This window comes from Prinia subflava, chromosome 5 (assembly GCF_021018805.1).
Source record: "Prinia subflava isolate CZ2003 ecotype Zambia chromosome 5, Cam_Psub_1.2, whole genome shotgun sequence".
Taxonomy (NCBI): domain Eukaryota; kingdom Metazoa; phylum Chordata; class Aves; order Passeriformes; family Cisticolidae; genus Prinia; species Prinia subflava.
In genome coordinates this window covers 51,184,119-51,200,214 of record NC_086251.1, presented here as the reverse complement: position 1 = coordinate 51,200,214, position 16,096 = coordinate 51,184,119, and the positions used below count along the sequence as shown (strand labels likewise).

The 16,096-nt window shown below is 40.0% G+C and overlaps 1 protein-coding gene across 1 annotated transcript in view; it reads left to right on the top strand.

Moving 5' to 3' along the window:
* Positions 1-16,096, top strand: part of SETD3 (SET domain containing 3, actin N3(tau)-histidine methyltransferase) — a 62,140-nt gene that overhangs the window by 32,195 nt on the left and 13,849 nt on the right. The window contains exon 7 of the mRNA XM_063399335.1: positions 15,051-15,109. Coding sequence (XP_063255405.1) covers positions 15,051-15,109 — 59 coding nt within the window. The remainder of the gene's footprint in view (positions 1-15,050; positions 15,110-16,096) is intronic.

The following is a 16,096-nucleotide window of genomic DNA, read 5'->3' as shown; positions in this document are numbered from 1 at the left end:
TTGGCTGTGGGAGAGGTCAAAAGACACAGGGCAATTCTACTCTCCTTTAGTGTTACCAGAGCTCCAAAGCTATCAACTGTTTTAATTCAACAAAAGTTACACTATTTTGTGTAGCTGTTTGGTGTTTTAAGAACTGAATACGTTTCAAACACAAATTCAGTTTAGGGAGTATAAGGAGCAGAGGGATACATTTTGAAAACTGAAGTAATTGAAAATGATGGGTGAAAGCCAAATCAGATGCACAAGGGAATAAGCTAGAAAAGTGGCTTTGATATCAGAAGGGGACTGAATTCTTCCTTCCAGGTGTCACAATTCAGGAAATGAAAGTTCAGCCAACTCCTTTCTTTTTATGTCCTATCCTAGACTGCCAGTCCACACTTGGCCTTCCAGCCTTCACTTAGTTGTTCAAAATATGCTGCCTGATCAAACAGAGCTTCTAAATGTTGTGCCTTAGAACATTTTTTCACCCTAAAAAGATCTACTGCTTTTATCAAGTTATTAGCAGAATATTGTGGAACATTATCCAATTCTTCTAGCTGCTATTCTTGTTCTTGCAGTTCTTTTCAGAACTGAATCATCTGAACTATCACTATGACCAGTTGCATCATTTTCACTGATTAATCCTGCACTAGTAGTATTATGTGAGAGGTTATGTGACTGCAACATTAATTAAAAAAAAAACAACCCTGAAATGCAGAATGGGCAGAAAACTAGATATTTTTTTTGTTTTTCTCCTCACAAATGCTTTTATTGCTTGTGTTCTTGTTATATATCTTGTCTTATAGCTGTTGTTTCACATTGTTGAACATGAGCATGAAGGTAGATCAGGTAGGATTCATTTGCTTTATTTCCTTTCCTTTGTAGAATGAGAGGTAATATATTTCAGTTAAATTTTATGTGGTTTCTGGTTGTTTGGTGCCTTTACTTCTGCACTGCCATGTAACCACAATTTCAGCTGAATGTTTCTTTACTACTATTCAGCAAATACTACTATTCACACTAGAAAGTCAAATAAATTCAGTTGGCCCCAGGAATGCCAACTGTATTTATTGAGCAGCTATCATTAATGTTTTTGATGAAAACTGATGGAAAAGTTTAAATTTTCAATTTCTGTTTCTACTCTCAGAAATAAGAGCTTGTAATTCATGAAAGGGTGGAGGAAAAAAGTTCATAGAGAAAAAATAGAAGTCTCTTTTTTCCCTAAACAAAGTACCATTTTTCCTTATTCATAAAAGCTAAAATTAATTTTAGTATCAGCTTGCATGTACTCATATGATTTTGTGAACAAAATTGACCCACAAAATACTAATGCTAAGGGTAATTCATGAGCAGATGGAAAAGGGAAGAAACAGCGAAAGAGAAATTTGTCATATAACTGAAAAAAGCAAAGCAAACTCACTTATCTATGAAAGGCAGTGTACTCTGCAAGCTTGATGAAATGAGGTTGTTTTAGATTTTTGTATACCATCATTTCATTCAGTACTACTACTGCTTTAGTGTTTTAATGAAAGCTGTCTTGTGTGGCCAGGATTTTCATATTGCCTTCAGTATGCAGACTAATATTTTTTGAAGTACCTTTTAAGGTATTTCTTTAAATACTTTTTAAAGTATGTTTTTTAGGTACAAATACATTTTTTTTGTTATACAAAAATCTTAAAACTTGTTTACTTTATTGATAGTTGTTCTACTGCAGGAAGTAATACTAGCAGCATCTTCAAATAAAAGCTGGGTTTTTTTGCTATTTGACAGTACTAAAAAAGGGACTACTTTGTGCAAGCTAAATATTTTGATTGCAATATTTTTAGTCTACAAAATATTTCTAATGGTGGGGAGAATAAAAGGGATAACAGGTCCTGTCTTCAAATGCTTCTTTTTCTTTTCAAATAGGATTGCTAGACTGCTTTTAAAATAATTTGACTTCTGATAGGTGTACAGTTTCAAACATGGTTTGAGAAGTGCTGCTCTATTTTATTTCCTTAGCTTCTCCATAAGGGTGACTGCTGCAGTTCTGACTCTTTCTCCAAGTGCTTAGTCTGGCTACACATGAAGAATGGGCAGATTTATGAATTTCACAGCCGTTACAAGCTAAAGTGTAGTCTGGTTTGATAAGCAGAAACAGGTGGGATGTTGAGCAGACAAAAATAAACTCTTGAGCATGTTAGCTAGGCTCTATAAACCACACTGACATCTCTCTAAACATATGTAATTTGATAACTAAAAAATAGTTAAAAGTTGTTGCAGATGTACTTTAACGGTGCATTTGGCCTCTGCATTGGTATCAAAATACAGGGATTGATCAAAAAACTGCTTTCATTGCTGTAGACTTGTAGTTTGCAAGATTTTTTTATTTATAGTTTGTTCCAAAGAGAAATTCTGTAAGCTTCTTCTCAGAAGAAGAGAAAGGAAGGTATGGCTGTGACTTCTTTAACATTTATGAGCACTGCAAGCCTGAAGAAGTGTGAACAAAGCCCAAGTATTTATGGCTTAATGTTAAAATTTTTTTGTCCACTGAAATGTGGTATAATAGACACAAGAGGGAGCTATATAGTTTACAGACAATCACAGTGAGATTATATTCCTAAAGAAAAATACAGCCAAGTTTGAAGCTTTTTAAAAAGAATATGCAGTGGTCTTTGTGTTTGATTTTCAGGTGCATCTCTATGCCTGTTTGTAGTCAGCTACAGAGAAGTTTTTGTGAATCAGAACAAGATATGAAGACAAGGAATGCACTTAGAGAAGGTGGAAGTGTCCAAATTATTTACATTTTGAACATGATGGGTTTGAAGCAGCATTGTATCTTTTCCTCAGGTGTAGTAAAGGCTGTTACTACCTGTCTAAATAAAATACTATTTTGTGATAACTTTAGTTGAGTTTTAAAATCTTTTAAGTGGTAAGTCCAAAACCAGCAGAGCTGATTAGCTAACCGTAGCTTTTGCCGTGGCTGTATGCATCCAGTGGCACTCTGTGAGTAAGTAGTATCTGTATGTAGCTGCAAAAAACACCAGTGTTGTGGAACTGTCCAGGATGGCAGTTTGGCATTGATTTGCACAGTGTTTTCAGCCTGTAGTCTTTGGACCACTGAAAGAAAGAAAACAACAAACAAAAACACAGAACCTCAACCAATATGGTTGAGATTGTAGTGTGCCTCTGCTAGAGGGCTGCCTCATCAGGAGGAAGGAAGAAGTGAATGAGGTCTTCTACAGACAGCCAAAAATAGCCTCACATTTGCAGGGCCTGGTCCTCATGGGGGGACTTCATTCCAGTATGAGTTAAAGGAAAAACACAGCAGGGCATAAGCAGTCCAGGAGGTTTGTGGAGAACTTCTTCACCCAAGCAACAGAGGGGTCAATGAGGAGAGGTGCTGCTTGCATTCATGGACCTCATACAAACAAGGAAGGGTTTGTTGGAGATGCAAAGGCTGAAGACAGCCTTGGCTGTAGTGACCATGAGGTGGTGGATTTCAAAATCCTGAGAGGAGGAAGCAGTGCAAACAGCAAGGTCACAGTGCTGGACTTCAGGACAGCAGTATTGGTTGCTTCATGGATGTGCTTGGAAGAGTCCCATGGGATAAGGCTTTGGAGAGAAGAAGGATCCAGGAAAGAAAACATGGTTAGTATTGATAGATCACCTCCTCTAAGTTCAGGAGCAGTTCATCCCAAAAGCAGGAAGTCAGGCAAAAGTGCCAGGAGGCCTTCATGAATCAACAAGGAACTCCTGGCAAAAGCTCAGACATTAAAAGGAAGCATAGAGAGGGTGAAAGCAGGGACAGGTAACCTGGAAGGAATATGGACACATTGTCCAATCATCCAGGGGTGTGGTTACAAAAGCTAAAGCCCAGCAGTAATTGCATCTTGCAAGAGATATCAAAGGTGACCAGAAGGGTTTCTATATGTGCATAGGTGACCAGAGGAGGACCAGGGGAAGTGTGGGCCTGCTGCTGGATGGAATGGGGGACCGTGACATAGAACATGTAAAAATCTGGGGTGCCAAATGCCCTCCTTTACTGGTAAGACTGGCCTTCAGGAGTCCCAAGTACAAGGATGCCACCCAGAGGTGCCTGGACAAGCTTGAGTAGTGGGCTTTGGGAACCTCATGAAATTCAACAGGGGAAAGTGCAAGGTGCTACACCTGTGTTGGGGCAACCCATGCTATCAATACAGCTGTGGGTTGAAGGGATTGAGAACAGCTCTGTAGAGATGGGCTTTGGGAGTGCTGGTGGACAAGCCAGCAATGTGTGCTTGCAGCTCAGAAAGCCAATTGTACCCTGAGCTGTATCAAAAGCACTGTGGCCAGCAGGTTGAGAGAGGGGATTCAATCCCTCTGTTCTGATGAGACCTCACCTGGAGTACTGCACCCAGCTCTGGGGTCCCCAGCACAGGAAGGACATGGAGACATTCCAGAGGATGGCCACACAAGTAATCAGAAGGCTGAAGCACCTCTCTTGTGATGAACTGCTGAGAGAGCTGGCCTTGTTCATCCTGGAGAGGAGGAGGCTTCGGGGAGGCCTTAATCACCCTTTCTGTAGTTAAGGGGTGAGAAAGAGGAGGACCAACTTTTTAGCAGGGCTTGTTGCAAGAGGGCATGGGGTAATGGTTTTAAACTAAATACTGGCACAGGTTGCCCAGAGAGGTTGTAGATGCCCTAGTCCTGGAAACATTCCAGGTCAGCTTGGATGGGGCTCTGAACAACCATGATCTAGTTGAAGATGTTCCTGTTCATCGCAGTGAGGAGTTGGACTAGGTGACCCTTAAAGGTCCTTTCCAATGCAAACTCGATGACTCAGTGATCTTTGAGTGATCATGATGATGGGGAGATGTTCCTGAGGACTGGAAGAAAAAAAATGTCACTCCTATTCTCAGGATAGAAACATGACCCAGGGAACTACAAGCCTGTCAGCCCCACTTCAGTTTCTGGTAAGATGCAATCCAGTGGGACTTTGGCTGGAGAAATGGGCTGCCAATTGATGTTTAGCAAGAAGTGCAAAGTCCTGCACTTGGAGTGAAATAATCCCATTATTATGTTGAGGGACAAGCTGAACATAAGACAGCAATGTGTCTTTGCAGCAAAAGGGTCTAATGGCATCCCAGCTGCATTACGATTGTTGGCAGCATGTTGAGAGAGGTGATCCTTCTCTATTCAGCACTGATGAGGCCACACCCAGAGTACTGTGTCCAGTACTGGGCTCTCCAAGACAAGAGAGATCAGTTTAATTCTAAAATTCTAACTTACTGGAGAAAGTAAGCTCACCTATTTAAGTAACATTTTAGAAGCACACTTATTTCCTTTGACTCAGTTTTATGTTTCTTTGCAAAGTTAATGAGCAAATACTTGCTAGCGCTTTCTTTTCCTTCTGTCAAGCTACTCTTACTTAAGAAGGCAGAAGCTGACCCATGAGTCACACTCTTTTTAATATTTTAATAGAATCTCTTTAGTAGAAGTTGTTAGTATTTTTAAAGTATAATATGTAGTCTAGTTTGCTTCCAGCATTTCACAAGAACACTGTCAAGCAGTTTTCTGACAAGGATGTATTGACATCTGGACACTGCTTGTTGAAACAAACACTTTTTTTGAAAGTGTTGTAGTCCCATTGTGAATACAAGCTTTGCAGTAATCTATCCAAAGATGTCTTGATCTGTTTGTGTGCAGTACTGGACAGAGAACTTAATTTGCTGGAGGCTGTAATCCCTTTTGATCAGATACTAAATTTCATATATTATTCATTTAAAATTTGACTCATTGATTTAGAGTGAATGAAATTCTAAAATCCAGTCATTAGCTGTTGGGGACTGGAATATCATTTTAGTTAGAATGTTTAACACATCAAGTTCTAGATTTCAAAATAATGTTATAGCATCTTTAAACTCTGGTATCATGTGTGACTGCAAGATTGGATATATTAGGTGATATTTCACATCTCTAACAGAATTTTTGAAGTTGTGATGATGCTTTCACTATGACTTATGCTGCTCTTACATTATTTTTCTGTGTTGTTTTTAATCTATCCTATTCCAATAAGCATATGATTTTCCATGTCAGCATGAGGTAGAACATCTGGTGTCTCTCTGTACTTGGCTTGAAGACACCACCATTTAACTTTTGTGTGCAAAATGATATTTGAGTTTAATGCAGACAAGTATACTGTCTTTTAAAACACCCTATTGAAGTAATCAGAAAGTGTTTATTATTTTTAAGTTGATGTAATAGAGAATATTTAAATGCCTCCGAAGAGTTCAACCAATATGCACTCAAAAGCAAATGTATTTGAAAGAGAATTCAGGTTTTTTTATGTACCAGGTAGATCTTTAGAATTCTCTGTTTTCCTCCCTGCTTGATTTATACTCATTGGCATACCAGTCAAATAACTTTTTTTCTGAAATTATGTCAGCGACACTGTGAAAAATGGGTGGAAGAAAGATGGCACAATAGTAAACCCTGTAAAATCTTTCCCTTTTGTTTACTTGTCTACTATGCATGTCACCTTAAGGAAAGATTTAAAATTGCATTGAGTGGGCAGTTGCAAAGGTAAAAATAGAGTTGCTATCTAATTTGTTTTGTCTGGATTTCAGTGCCCAAGTTGTTTTTCTTGATCAATAATAAATAAATAGGCAGTTAATAATGAAATATATTTATGCTTTTCTGTGTTTTTCTTCTCTGTGAAGGCCAAAATATTGTATTAATCTGTTTTGCTGGCAGCAGATTAAAGATTGACAGTATGCTTGTACTATACCACTTAGTGTAGCTACTGTAAGGTGGTTTAGACTTTGCAAACATGTGCCAAATTCCTGATTTTTGTGTCACTTCTGGTATATCCCACCCCCGGCTATGATGACAGGAACAGCAGATCCTGGGGCTTCGTTGGGCCGTTCCTGTGGCTGCCCCTCTCCATGGCAGAAGCAGCTCCAGGCTTTGCTGGGTTGTGTCTGGCCGAGTCAGGCAGATGAAGAGCTCAAGTCCTTGCGTGGGTGGGAGGTTCTGCTGCCTTCTTCCCCCGTTCCTTCCTTGCCTTCCACAGGAACACGGCGACAGCTCCGGGCTTGGAGCCAGCAGGACACAGGAGGAGGTGTTTGGCTGTTCAGGCAGCGTTGGCTCCTCAAACAGCTGTTCCCTATCTCCTCCAAGGAAAAGGTGGCAGGCCATATGGAGGCATCCTGTGGTCCAGATTCAGACGATGGGCACCAGTTGGACCATGCCGGCCTAGATGGAAATATGGGCATGTCCTGCTCGGTGTCTGCTATTTCTTACAGTCAAAATGATTCAAAGTTGGAGGACAGACAGGATAAAACATATCTTTCATTTTGGATATAGATGTTATCTTTCATCATACAGACATTAAGATCTCCTAATCAGCAGGTTTTAATTTATTTCATATTCTGAATGGATTCTGCTATAGTGGCCTAAACGCCTGCTTTCCTCTAGAGAAGCAGAGATGTACTTCAAAGTGTATGTGCGAGTGCAAAACAAAATTTGTTTCTGCTTAGTTTAAACCACATTTGGGAGGAATAATACATTTTCTTGTTAGTAGTATGGGCTTTTAAGGCATTTTTTTGAAAATAGGGTTCTCAATCACTCTCCTGGTTGAGAATGCAAATAAGCATCTCTTTTTACAGCCAATAGAGTAGAGACAGTTTTTTGTTTGCTTTTCTGTTAGTAGCCTTTTTTTTAAACTGAGTTGCACTTTGTGGGACATTTGAGTCTATCCCCAGGGATGTTGTCTGTGTCTTTAGTGGAAGTGAGTGCCTCAGCAGACATCAGGAGATCATCATGCACTTACAAGTATACTTTTTCATATAAAGTTTGTACTTATTGTGCAGATTTAATATTTTTCTTGATATAACAGCAGTTACAAATGTTCCATAAATTTAAAATATTATAACAAGCTGATGTTTCTTAGAGCAGAATACTCAAAGGATGTATTCTTTAAGCACTGCAAAATTATACAGGGTACTTATCTTTGTTAAAATTAGTAATTTAACTAAATTACAAAGTGGATTATCCTCTTCAGTCAGACCCAATGCTAATTCTCCACACAGTAGGACATTGATGTGTTGCTAAGTAAACCAAAGTTTATTTTCTTGTACTATTGTTTGAATGTGGGTTGAAGAGGAAATGGTAAGTTTTTAGTTTTGGATGTGTGTGCCACTGTAGCCCCAGTACCTCTAGTTCCATGGCCTGTGGAAGCCTGGTTATGAGGCGATCGTGATCCAAGCTTCCACCTAAGTGGCTCCTGGTAGGGTTTATTGGGAAACTTGAGGAGTTGATTCACAGCTAACAAAACCTTGAGCATACTGCATAATATTAATGCTTGTTGGTTGAGGAGTGATTGTGAATCAGAAATACCATTTCTGTCCTTTCAAAGCAGTTCACTTCAGGGTTTCCATCACAGCGGGGTTTTTTGTGGCCTTGTGATCTACCTAATAGTGGAATTCACTAATACAGAGTTGTGGGATGAGTTTGTGCATGAACTTAGTGCCTATGTGCTGCTCTAAACAGAGTCATAAAGTATCCAGAGTTGGAAGGGCCCCACAAGGATCATCAAAGTCCAGCTCCTGAAATTACCCGGGTAAAATGTTTCCTGAAATGAAAAATGCTCAAGGTAAACTTTGTACCTTGGGAAGAGCCTATAGAGTAAATGATGTGTCATAGTGTGCAAACACAGACCCCTGCTGGGAAGCTGGGGTTTTGTAGCATCTTACTGTACCTGTGTGAATGAAATACTGCAGCATGAACCCATAAATCTAAGGCTCAACAAGAACAGTAAACTCATATTTTGCAAGATTTACCATAGGAGATAATGGAGCTCATGTGTCTTTCTGTTATGTGAACTGCTTTGGGAGGCTGTCTCATTGCAAAACACCTCTAATCTCAGCCCAGCTTCTCCCACTTCAGCCCTTAATGGGGCTGCACTCAGCTCTACGTGGTTTTGTGAAAATACAAAAAAAGGTATAGAAAACTTGGTCACTTATTAAATGCTGTATCTGAGTGTCTTCTGTTTTGGGAAAGGTTAGTAGTCCAGAAGTGTGTGTGTATAAATACACACAAACAGAATAAGTAGTATTCTGAAATGGTGTAAGAAGTGGATGTTAAGGAGTCCATGGCTGTCTTGCCTCTATTTAAAAAAGGAGATGGCACAGCATTGGAGGTGGGGTACTCATGTGCAGTCAGTTCAGAGTTGTTTCTGTGTACTCTGTCTACCATATATTTATGTTACTGTTTGGAAATATTTCTTGGAAATGTTTCCTTTCCTTGGAAATAATTTCCTTTTCCATGTTGCATGTGAAGTGGATTGTCAGTCCTTCATACACTTGAGTTAATAGTTAATGGTTTGAGTTGTCAGTTGTGCCACTGCTGTCTCATTAGCAAGGAACAATTTTTGCAGGTAGAAGGTACAGAAAAGGGGACTGCACAGTTAAATTCCATTGCACCAGAAGGAGTCATTCCACTCTGCTTCCGCTGCATGAATCCCCTAATAGTCTAGAACAGTGCTTCCTTGTGTATACTGGCAGAAAGTAAATAAAAATTGCTGACATCAAGAATTAAGTAAGAATATTATTTGAATTTAAGAAGTTTCAATCCTGTGGTACCTTTTTTGTATATTCAGATTCATTCTATTAGGTTTTTGCAAAGTAGATTTTTTTTGTCCTGTTAGGGAAGTCATATAATGGCACAAGTTTATTCCTAGCACTTGATGAATTGGGCTGTTTGAAAATTCCATAGCATGCCTCTGTAGTTAGTTATAAACTGTTGTTACAAAGTAAAATAATCTTTGGCTTTGTCTCCTGTCCTGTACAGCGAACTGGCTTCCCTCATTAGGTTAGGCAGCATATGTCCAATGGAAAAAGTGAATTCTTGTTTCCCTGTAGATCACTAGGATCCTCCATTCTGAATTCTTTATTTTACTTAGCTTTAGGGCAGTTAAAGCCTCAGCAGCTCCACAGAGAGGAGTTTCTCTTCAAGGCTGCTGCTTCAAAGGATTTCCAGAGCTGGGAAAGGGACAGTAACCAGCAAATGCTGACAGATCTTCCTGCTTCTGGCCCTGAATGTGTGTGTGTTTGTGTTTTTGTACACCTACACATTGGCCTGAAACCATCAAATAGCATCCACTAAGGCTCATAACGAAATCTCCCCATGTTAATGAGTACAGTGGAAAGAGGGAAGGATCTGCAAAGAAGAGGAGGAAAAAATTGTTTGGTCAAAAGTAACTAACCCTTGGGCTTTATGTTCAAAGGAATGAAAGTTAACAAGGTGGAAGCTTAAAGTGGTTTTGGCTTTAACTGTTTCAAGCACCCTGAGTGTTTTGGGGGCTGTAGAGGGAGTGCAGTGGTGGCCTCAGTATACTCTTAACACTAGCTAAGATAATTTCCTGGGGTAGAAGTGGAGCTGTTTCCACTTGAATGGGGATACAAGAGGTTTCTGAGATTACTGAAGTCTGCTTTAGTGATATCAATGCAGTGATTGCCCTTGTGAGTACTTGAAATAGTTGTCACTGAAGTCCAGCCATCTCTTTGTCTACAAACTCAGGAAACCAACAAAACCAAGGATTTTTAAAAAACCTTTTTTTGGCTATGTATTACAGTGGAGTAGTAGATGGGTCTGAAGATCAGTTTATCTCAGCTTAGTGGCGGTGTCTTTTTTAAAAAAACCCCAACTTTGATCACATCTAATGATTAAAATAACTTTTTCGTTCTTGGATTATACAGGGGTTAATAGCACAAAGGAATACACTGGGCAATATGACTTCACATAAAAATACATCAGCCCTTTTCAAGAAATCTAGTAGTGTAGATGAGAACACAAATTTAACACTAAGTAAACTTTAATTTTTCCTTCTACTCAGACATTGTATTGTGTATTACAGTACTTGAACTTGTTCTTTGCTTTGGTAAACAAGCAAATGCTAAGCCAATTTTAATGGAAATTCCCCATTAAGATTAGGAGCTCTGATAAATGAGCTTTAGCATTTTGTGATTGAATAGGGAAAAGGGTTACTGTCTTCTGAAGTCTAGCCACTCTGACAGGAGGTGAATGCCCCTAGGCTGGAAAGCAGAGTGAAGGTTGTGATGGCTTCTTAGCTGGAAAGGCACCCACCTATTCTCCACTGCAGCCTTCATGCCATTCACATGAAACAAGCCCCAAAGTGAGAGTCATTTAGCATCTACTTTCTGGAACTTGAGAATCATCACCTTATGATGTCCATCTAAAAGTGTGATGGAGAAATTAATAACGCAGAGGCCCCGATGGCACATCAGCAGTGTTGCTTGTTTGTGAGGCATTAAACATGAGATGTGAACCCCTGGATATTACTGCTTCACAGAAGCAGAAAAAATGTTTGGAAGTTTCTTTTTTTTCTTTTTTTTTCTTCTTCCCCCAACCCCCCTTCCTCTGATTGCCATACTGAGTAACTGGCTTCTAGTCTGATAGTGTTTTAGGTGACTAGAATAACAGTCTGTCTCTTTCCACAGTGGCTGCAGACAATCTGGCAGCAATCACTGTTACTTTTTAATATTTCTGGTTATTTTGAGATATCCTCCAAATGTCTCAAAGAAGGCTTGGAACACTGAAGGGGAAAAAGCATTTTTTTTATTCTTTTTTTTTAGGAATAGCAGCATCAGGAGGAAAATGAAATTCAGCATGCCACTATTTGTTTTTGCAGTGGTCATCACCCTGATTGCCAGCTCTGACAATATTTTCACAGAAAGGGTAACGAAATAGATGGTATTTGTTCTTTATAATAACTCTTTCAGTAGAATGTCAGGACCTGCATCTAAATGAATATATTCACATTTTCATGTTCCCATTTTTTATTTAAAGCTTCCCCTCCCAACTTTCTGAAACTACTTCATACAGACTTGGTAAGTTAAAATTAAGGTTCATGTAGTGGATAATGTCACATTTGAAAGCTAATCTGTAGAGACCTAGCTGCATGAACCTGTAAAAGCTAGATCTGATTTTTTTTTTTACGTATTAAGTGTTTGTTTAGTTTAAATATGTCTGTATCTTTTTTTGAGCAGTCTGAGCAATTTGCATGCTATGCAGCAGTCATCTTCTATACTTTATTAAATATCTGTCAATTATAAATATCAAGGTTTTACATTAATGTCAAGATAGTACATCAAAAATTCATGGAATATGTGACTTTTTTCAAGGGTATTTAATACTTAATGCATTTGTGTCATTTTTCTTTCTAGATATATTGACAGGTTTTATTAAGTGTTTGTTAGGGAGATTTCATTTTTACCAAGGGACTATAAAGAGAAGCTGCATACTAAATCAAATTCTTAATCAGAATATTGTTCTTTTTTTTCTGTGTCTTCAGATTCTTGTAATCTGTAGGGTTTTTTAAGTTACATAGGAAAATAGACCAAATCAGAAATCTAACATGATCAAATATGCTGACATATCTTAACTTTAAAAGAGCTACTAGAATATTGTACCACGGAATATTATAAATATGGTAATTATATATGCTGGGAATTTATTCTACCCTGTGTCTTTTAAGACCATATCTTTTGTCCCTTACTGTAATTTACTAGTGGTTTTATGTGAATCACATCTGGATGGTGTCCACATAGGGGCACTCCGAAGTTTCACGGATTTCAGACAGGGAGGGTGACAGACCATTTGGCAGCATCTTTGTCCCATGGGTTGGGTGTTCGGGTTGGCTGTCACAGGGGGCTGCCTGTGTGAGATGAGCAATTGATCTCCCTGCAATCCACTGATCTAGTACACGTTTCCTACAGAGAGGACAGTGACAACATGTATGGATCTTGCATCCTATGGTTGTTTGCACCAAGTTCGGGCTGAGGCTGTAGGCTGGTGCTCCCGAAATGGGGTGTGGGCTGGAGCCGGACACAGCGACCGCAGCAGCTGCTGTTGGGCCGCCGCAGTGTCTGCGATGCCTCTTCTCTTCCAGGGCATTATGGCCACAGTCATTCTTACCCTTGCGAAAACAGCGTGTTCCGCTAGAAGCTGCTGTTCGAGGGGCAGGAGGCAAGCAGGGAGAGCAGAGGGGACCGGCAGGGCTGTTTGCCTTCGCGGGGTCTTTGTCCTGCCATGAGCGGCCCGGACCCCTCGGCCGGGGCTCTTGAGCCGAGCCGAGCCGAGCCGAGCCGAGCCGAGCCGAGCCGAGCCGAGCCGAGCAGTGCGCGGCGGCGCCGGCAGGGGGCAGTGCCGGCCCGCGCGGCCGGCGCTGTGAGGGCCCGGCCCGGGGCGCTGCGGGCGGCGGGGCCGGAGCGGGGCCGGGCGGCCCCCGCTGGGCTCCGGGGGCTGCCCGCGGAACGCCGGCTGTAAACTTGGGGTGTTCAGTGAGCCCCGACCCCTCACACCCATCGCCACGGGCCGGAGGGAAACGCTGTCCTGCTGTAAAGGGAGACTGAGGGGCTGATACTCGCAGTGTTGTCCTTCCCTGCTTAATTTATCAAGCTGCTGCAAAATACATTAATAACACTAGGAATAAGAGTTGAAATGGGATTGTCGTAAATGAAAACTAAAGGGAGGTTTTTTCATTCCGGCTGAAGGCTGAGTTTCTGCGTTCGTTTGTAGCCTCGGGTCTGGACCGGCCAGCAGCGAAGGCGCCTCCTGGTTTGGGTCTCAGTCCTGGGTTTGTGCCGAGTGTTTCTGTGAGAAGAAACAACTGCACAATGTGTAGCTACAATTAAATTCGAAGCGATTTGTTATGCATTGACCATGCCATCGATGTGAATGAAAATCATACGGAAGCGTAGTCTGCTGTAAAAAAAAAAAAAAAAAAAAAAAAAAAAAAAAAAAAAAAAAAAAAAAAAAGTGAGGGGAGGGACAGGAGCCACTGGAATTGTTAACTTCAGTGGTGTTCCGGAGAAAGCCCATCGGAAGGGTTAACCGGAGGGGCTGAGGGAGAGCAGCCACCTGGGACCTCACACCCAATTGGCAGTCTTTTGTAATATATAATTTGCCTAAAATTGCGCGCTGAGCACAAGCTTTTGTTTTCTAATTGATTTACGGTTTGAGCCACTTTTACCTCATCCCCTACTGTCCTGCACACAGTGCCAGCAAGTACATTACAGTGAGAAATGATAAATTACCACGCACTTGTGATGCTAATGCATCAAGAGTAAAAAACTGCGTACTACATGGAGCTTCATGCATTAAAAGCATCGCAAAGATAGAGCTATGCGAAAAATCATTTTTATCTTCTGAAATAACCGTTTGATCATTTGGTTCAATTCGTCTCACAGACCTAATTGAACCTGAAGATTAAAATTTATGCTACTGTGGCTTTCCGTTTGTGAATTGGAACAAAGTTCTAAAGAAAATGTGTGAATGTGGGCTTAAAGCTACCTGTATTGTCGAGACTTTAAATAAGTTAGTTAATCAGAAAAATAACGGCTATCAGAGCTTCTTAAAGCTTTTAGAAATTCGATGTTTGCTTGTTAATGAGAACTGTGTATGCATTCTCAAATGACACGGCTCCACTTTTAGACAGGAGCATGTGTAGATGGGTTAATGCAGATACTGCCTAATCAGTGTTTGTCACCAAAGCTATTTAACTATTTTAATCTGCTTTTGTTTCAGAGGTGTAGTGCAACATTATTTAATACCACTGTTACGGGTATCAAGGAAGCATTGAAAATCTTGTGTAATATTTCTTGCATTTGTGAAATACCTCACTGTTATCACAGAGGAGATGAAAATACGGAAGCTGGTCAAAGCTAACATACACTTACTGTCTGATTTCTTTCCCCCGCTGTGCTTCGAGGGCTGGATTGTGTTTTACCTTCACATACTCAGTCCACCTTAAATTTTTTTTTTTATTTTTGTACAATGTCTGTGGGTTCCAGTCTTGAAATATGAAGAAACAGATTTATGGCGGCTGCTGGGCACAACAAATTAAGTTGACAGTGATGTATGAGAGCATAATAGCATGATGATCCCTCTGTAGCGCGGCTGGACGCCTCCTGCTTCATTTGGCTCTTGTTAGGATCTGTTAGGCAGCTAAATAATGAAATTCTGCTGACTGATTTCTGATTTCTCTTTTCTTCCTCTTTTCACCTTTTTATGCAACTTACATTTTGCAGAGCCATCCTAATGCCAGCAAACTGCCCTTAAAGGATTCTTTCACCTATGATGACTACAGGTTGGTCTATCTTTTAATTGTTTTTTTTCTTTGTTTCTTCTCTGGTTTTACTATGGTAAACTATGGGGCCCTGGAATTCTTTATTTGTGGGAAAGCCCTATTGTTACTGAAATGTTAATTGAAGGATTTGATTCTAATACACTTTCTTAATGAAGAAGGAAGTGAAATAAATATGCAGATTTTAATTGTTACAAAGGAATAGTCATTCATTATAAGCAGTTAGTTTAGCCAACTGGCAGACATAGTCAGATTACTAAGGTTATTCCTTGTTTCTTAAGAAAATAAGTGAGTTGACGTGGCAGGAGTTTTAGGGTTTAGGGAAATTTTAAAAATTTCTTTCTCTTTTCATAAAAGGTACTTTTATGCAGCACATACTAGCAAAAGTTCATATCCAGAGCTGCTGCTGTTGAACAGGAGAGCTGGAGAGCGGAAGTTGTACACATGAAGCATGAGTGTCACTTGGAGGTGCTCTAAGAGGTGACAGAACTAAGATAAAAAGAATAATAATTAAGATAACGAGAGCTTTAATTCTGTTAAATGATTAAAGTAGCATGAATAAAAGGCATTCATGAGGGATTTTCTAGCTTAGTTGTACATGTGGGTAAGGCTATGAAAGTGGGATTTCCAAAGCACGCCTCCTGCACTTAAAGGATCACTGAGAAACACACCGACTTACATGGGAAGTGGTCTAAGATTTTACAGACAAATGACAACAATTAACAAGATGCATATTGTTACTGTGTTTCAAGCAGTGTTTGTATATCAGAATTATCCACAATTTAATTTCCACTTTCATTTTAGAAATGAGGTAGATTTCAGTTTGCCACTGTCTTTCTTAGCAGTCTAGTCTTTCTGAAGAAATCTTTCAGGAAGTCTAATTCTGTATATTAAATACATGTTAGTAGTGGAGTCTGTGAGAATTAAAATTATTTTGACCTTCTCCTGATGACGTATTTTTTTCCCTCGAAAGACCCCACCACACATATG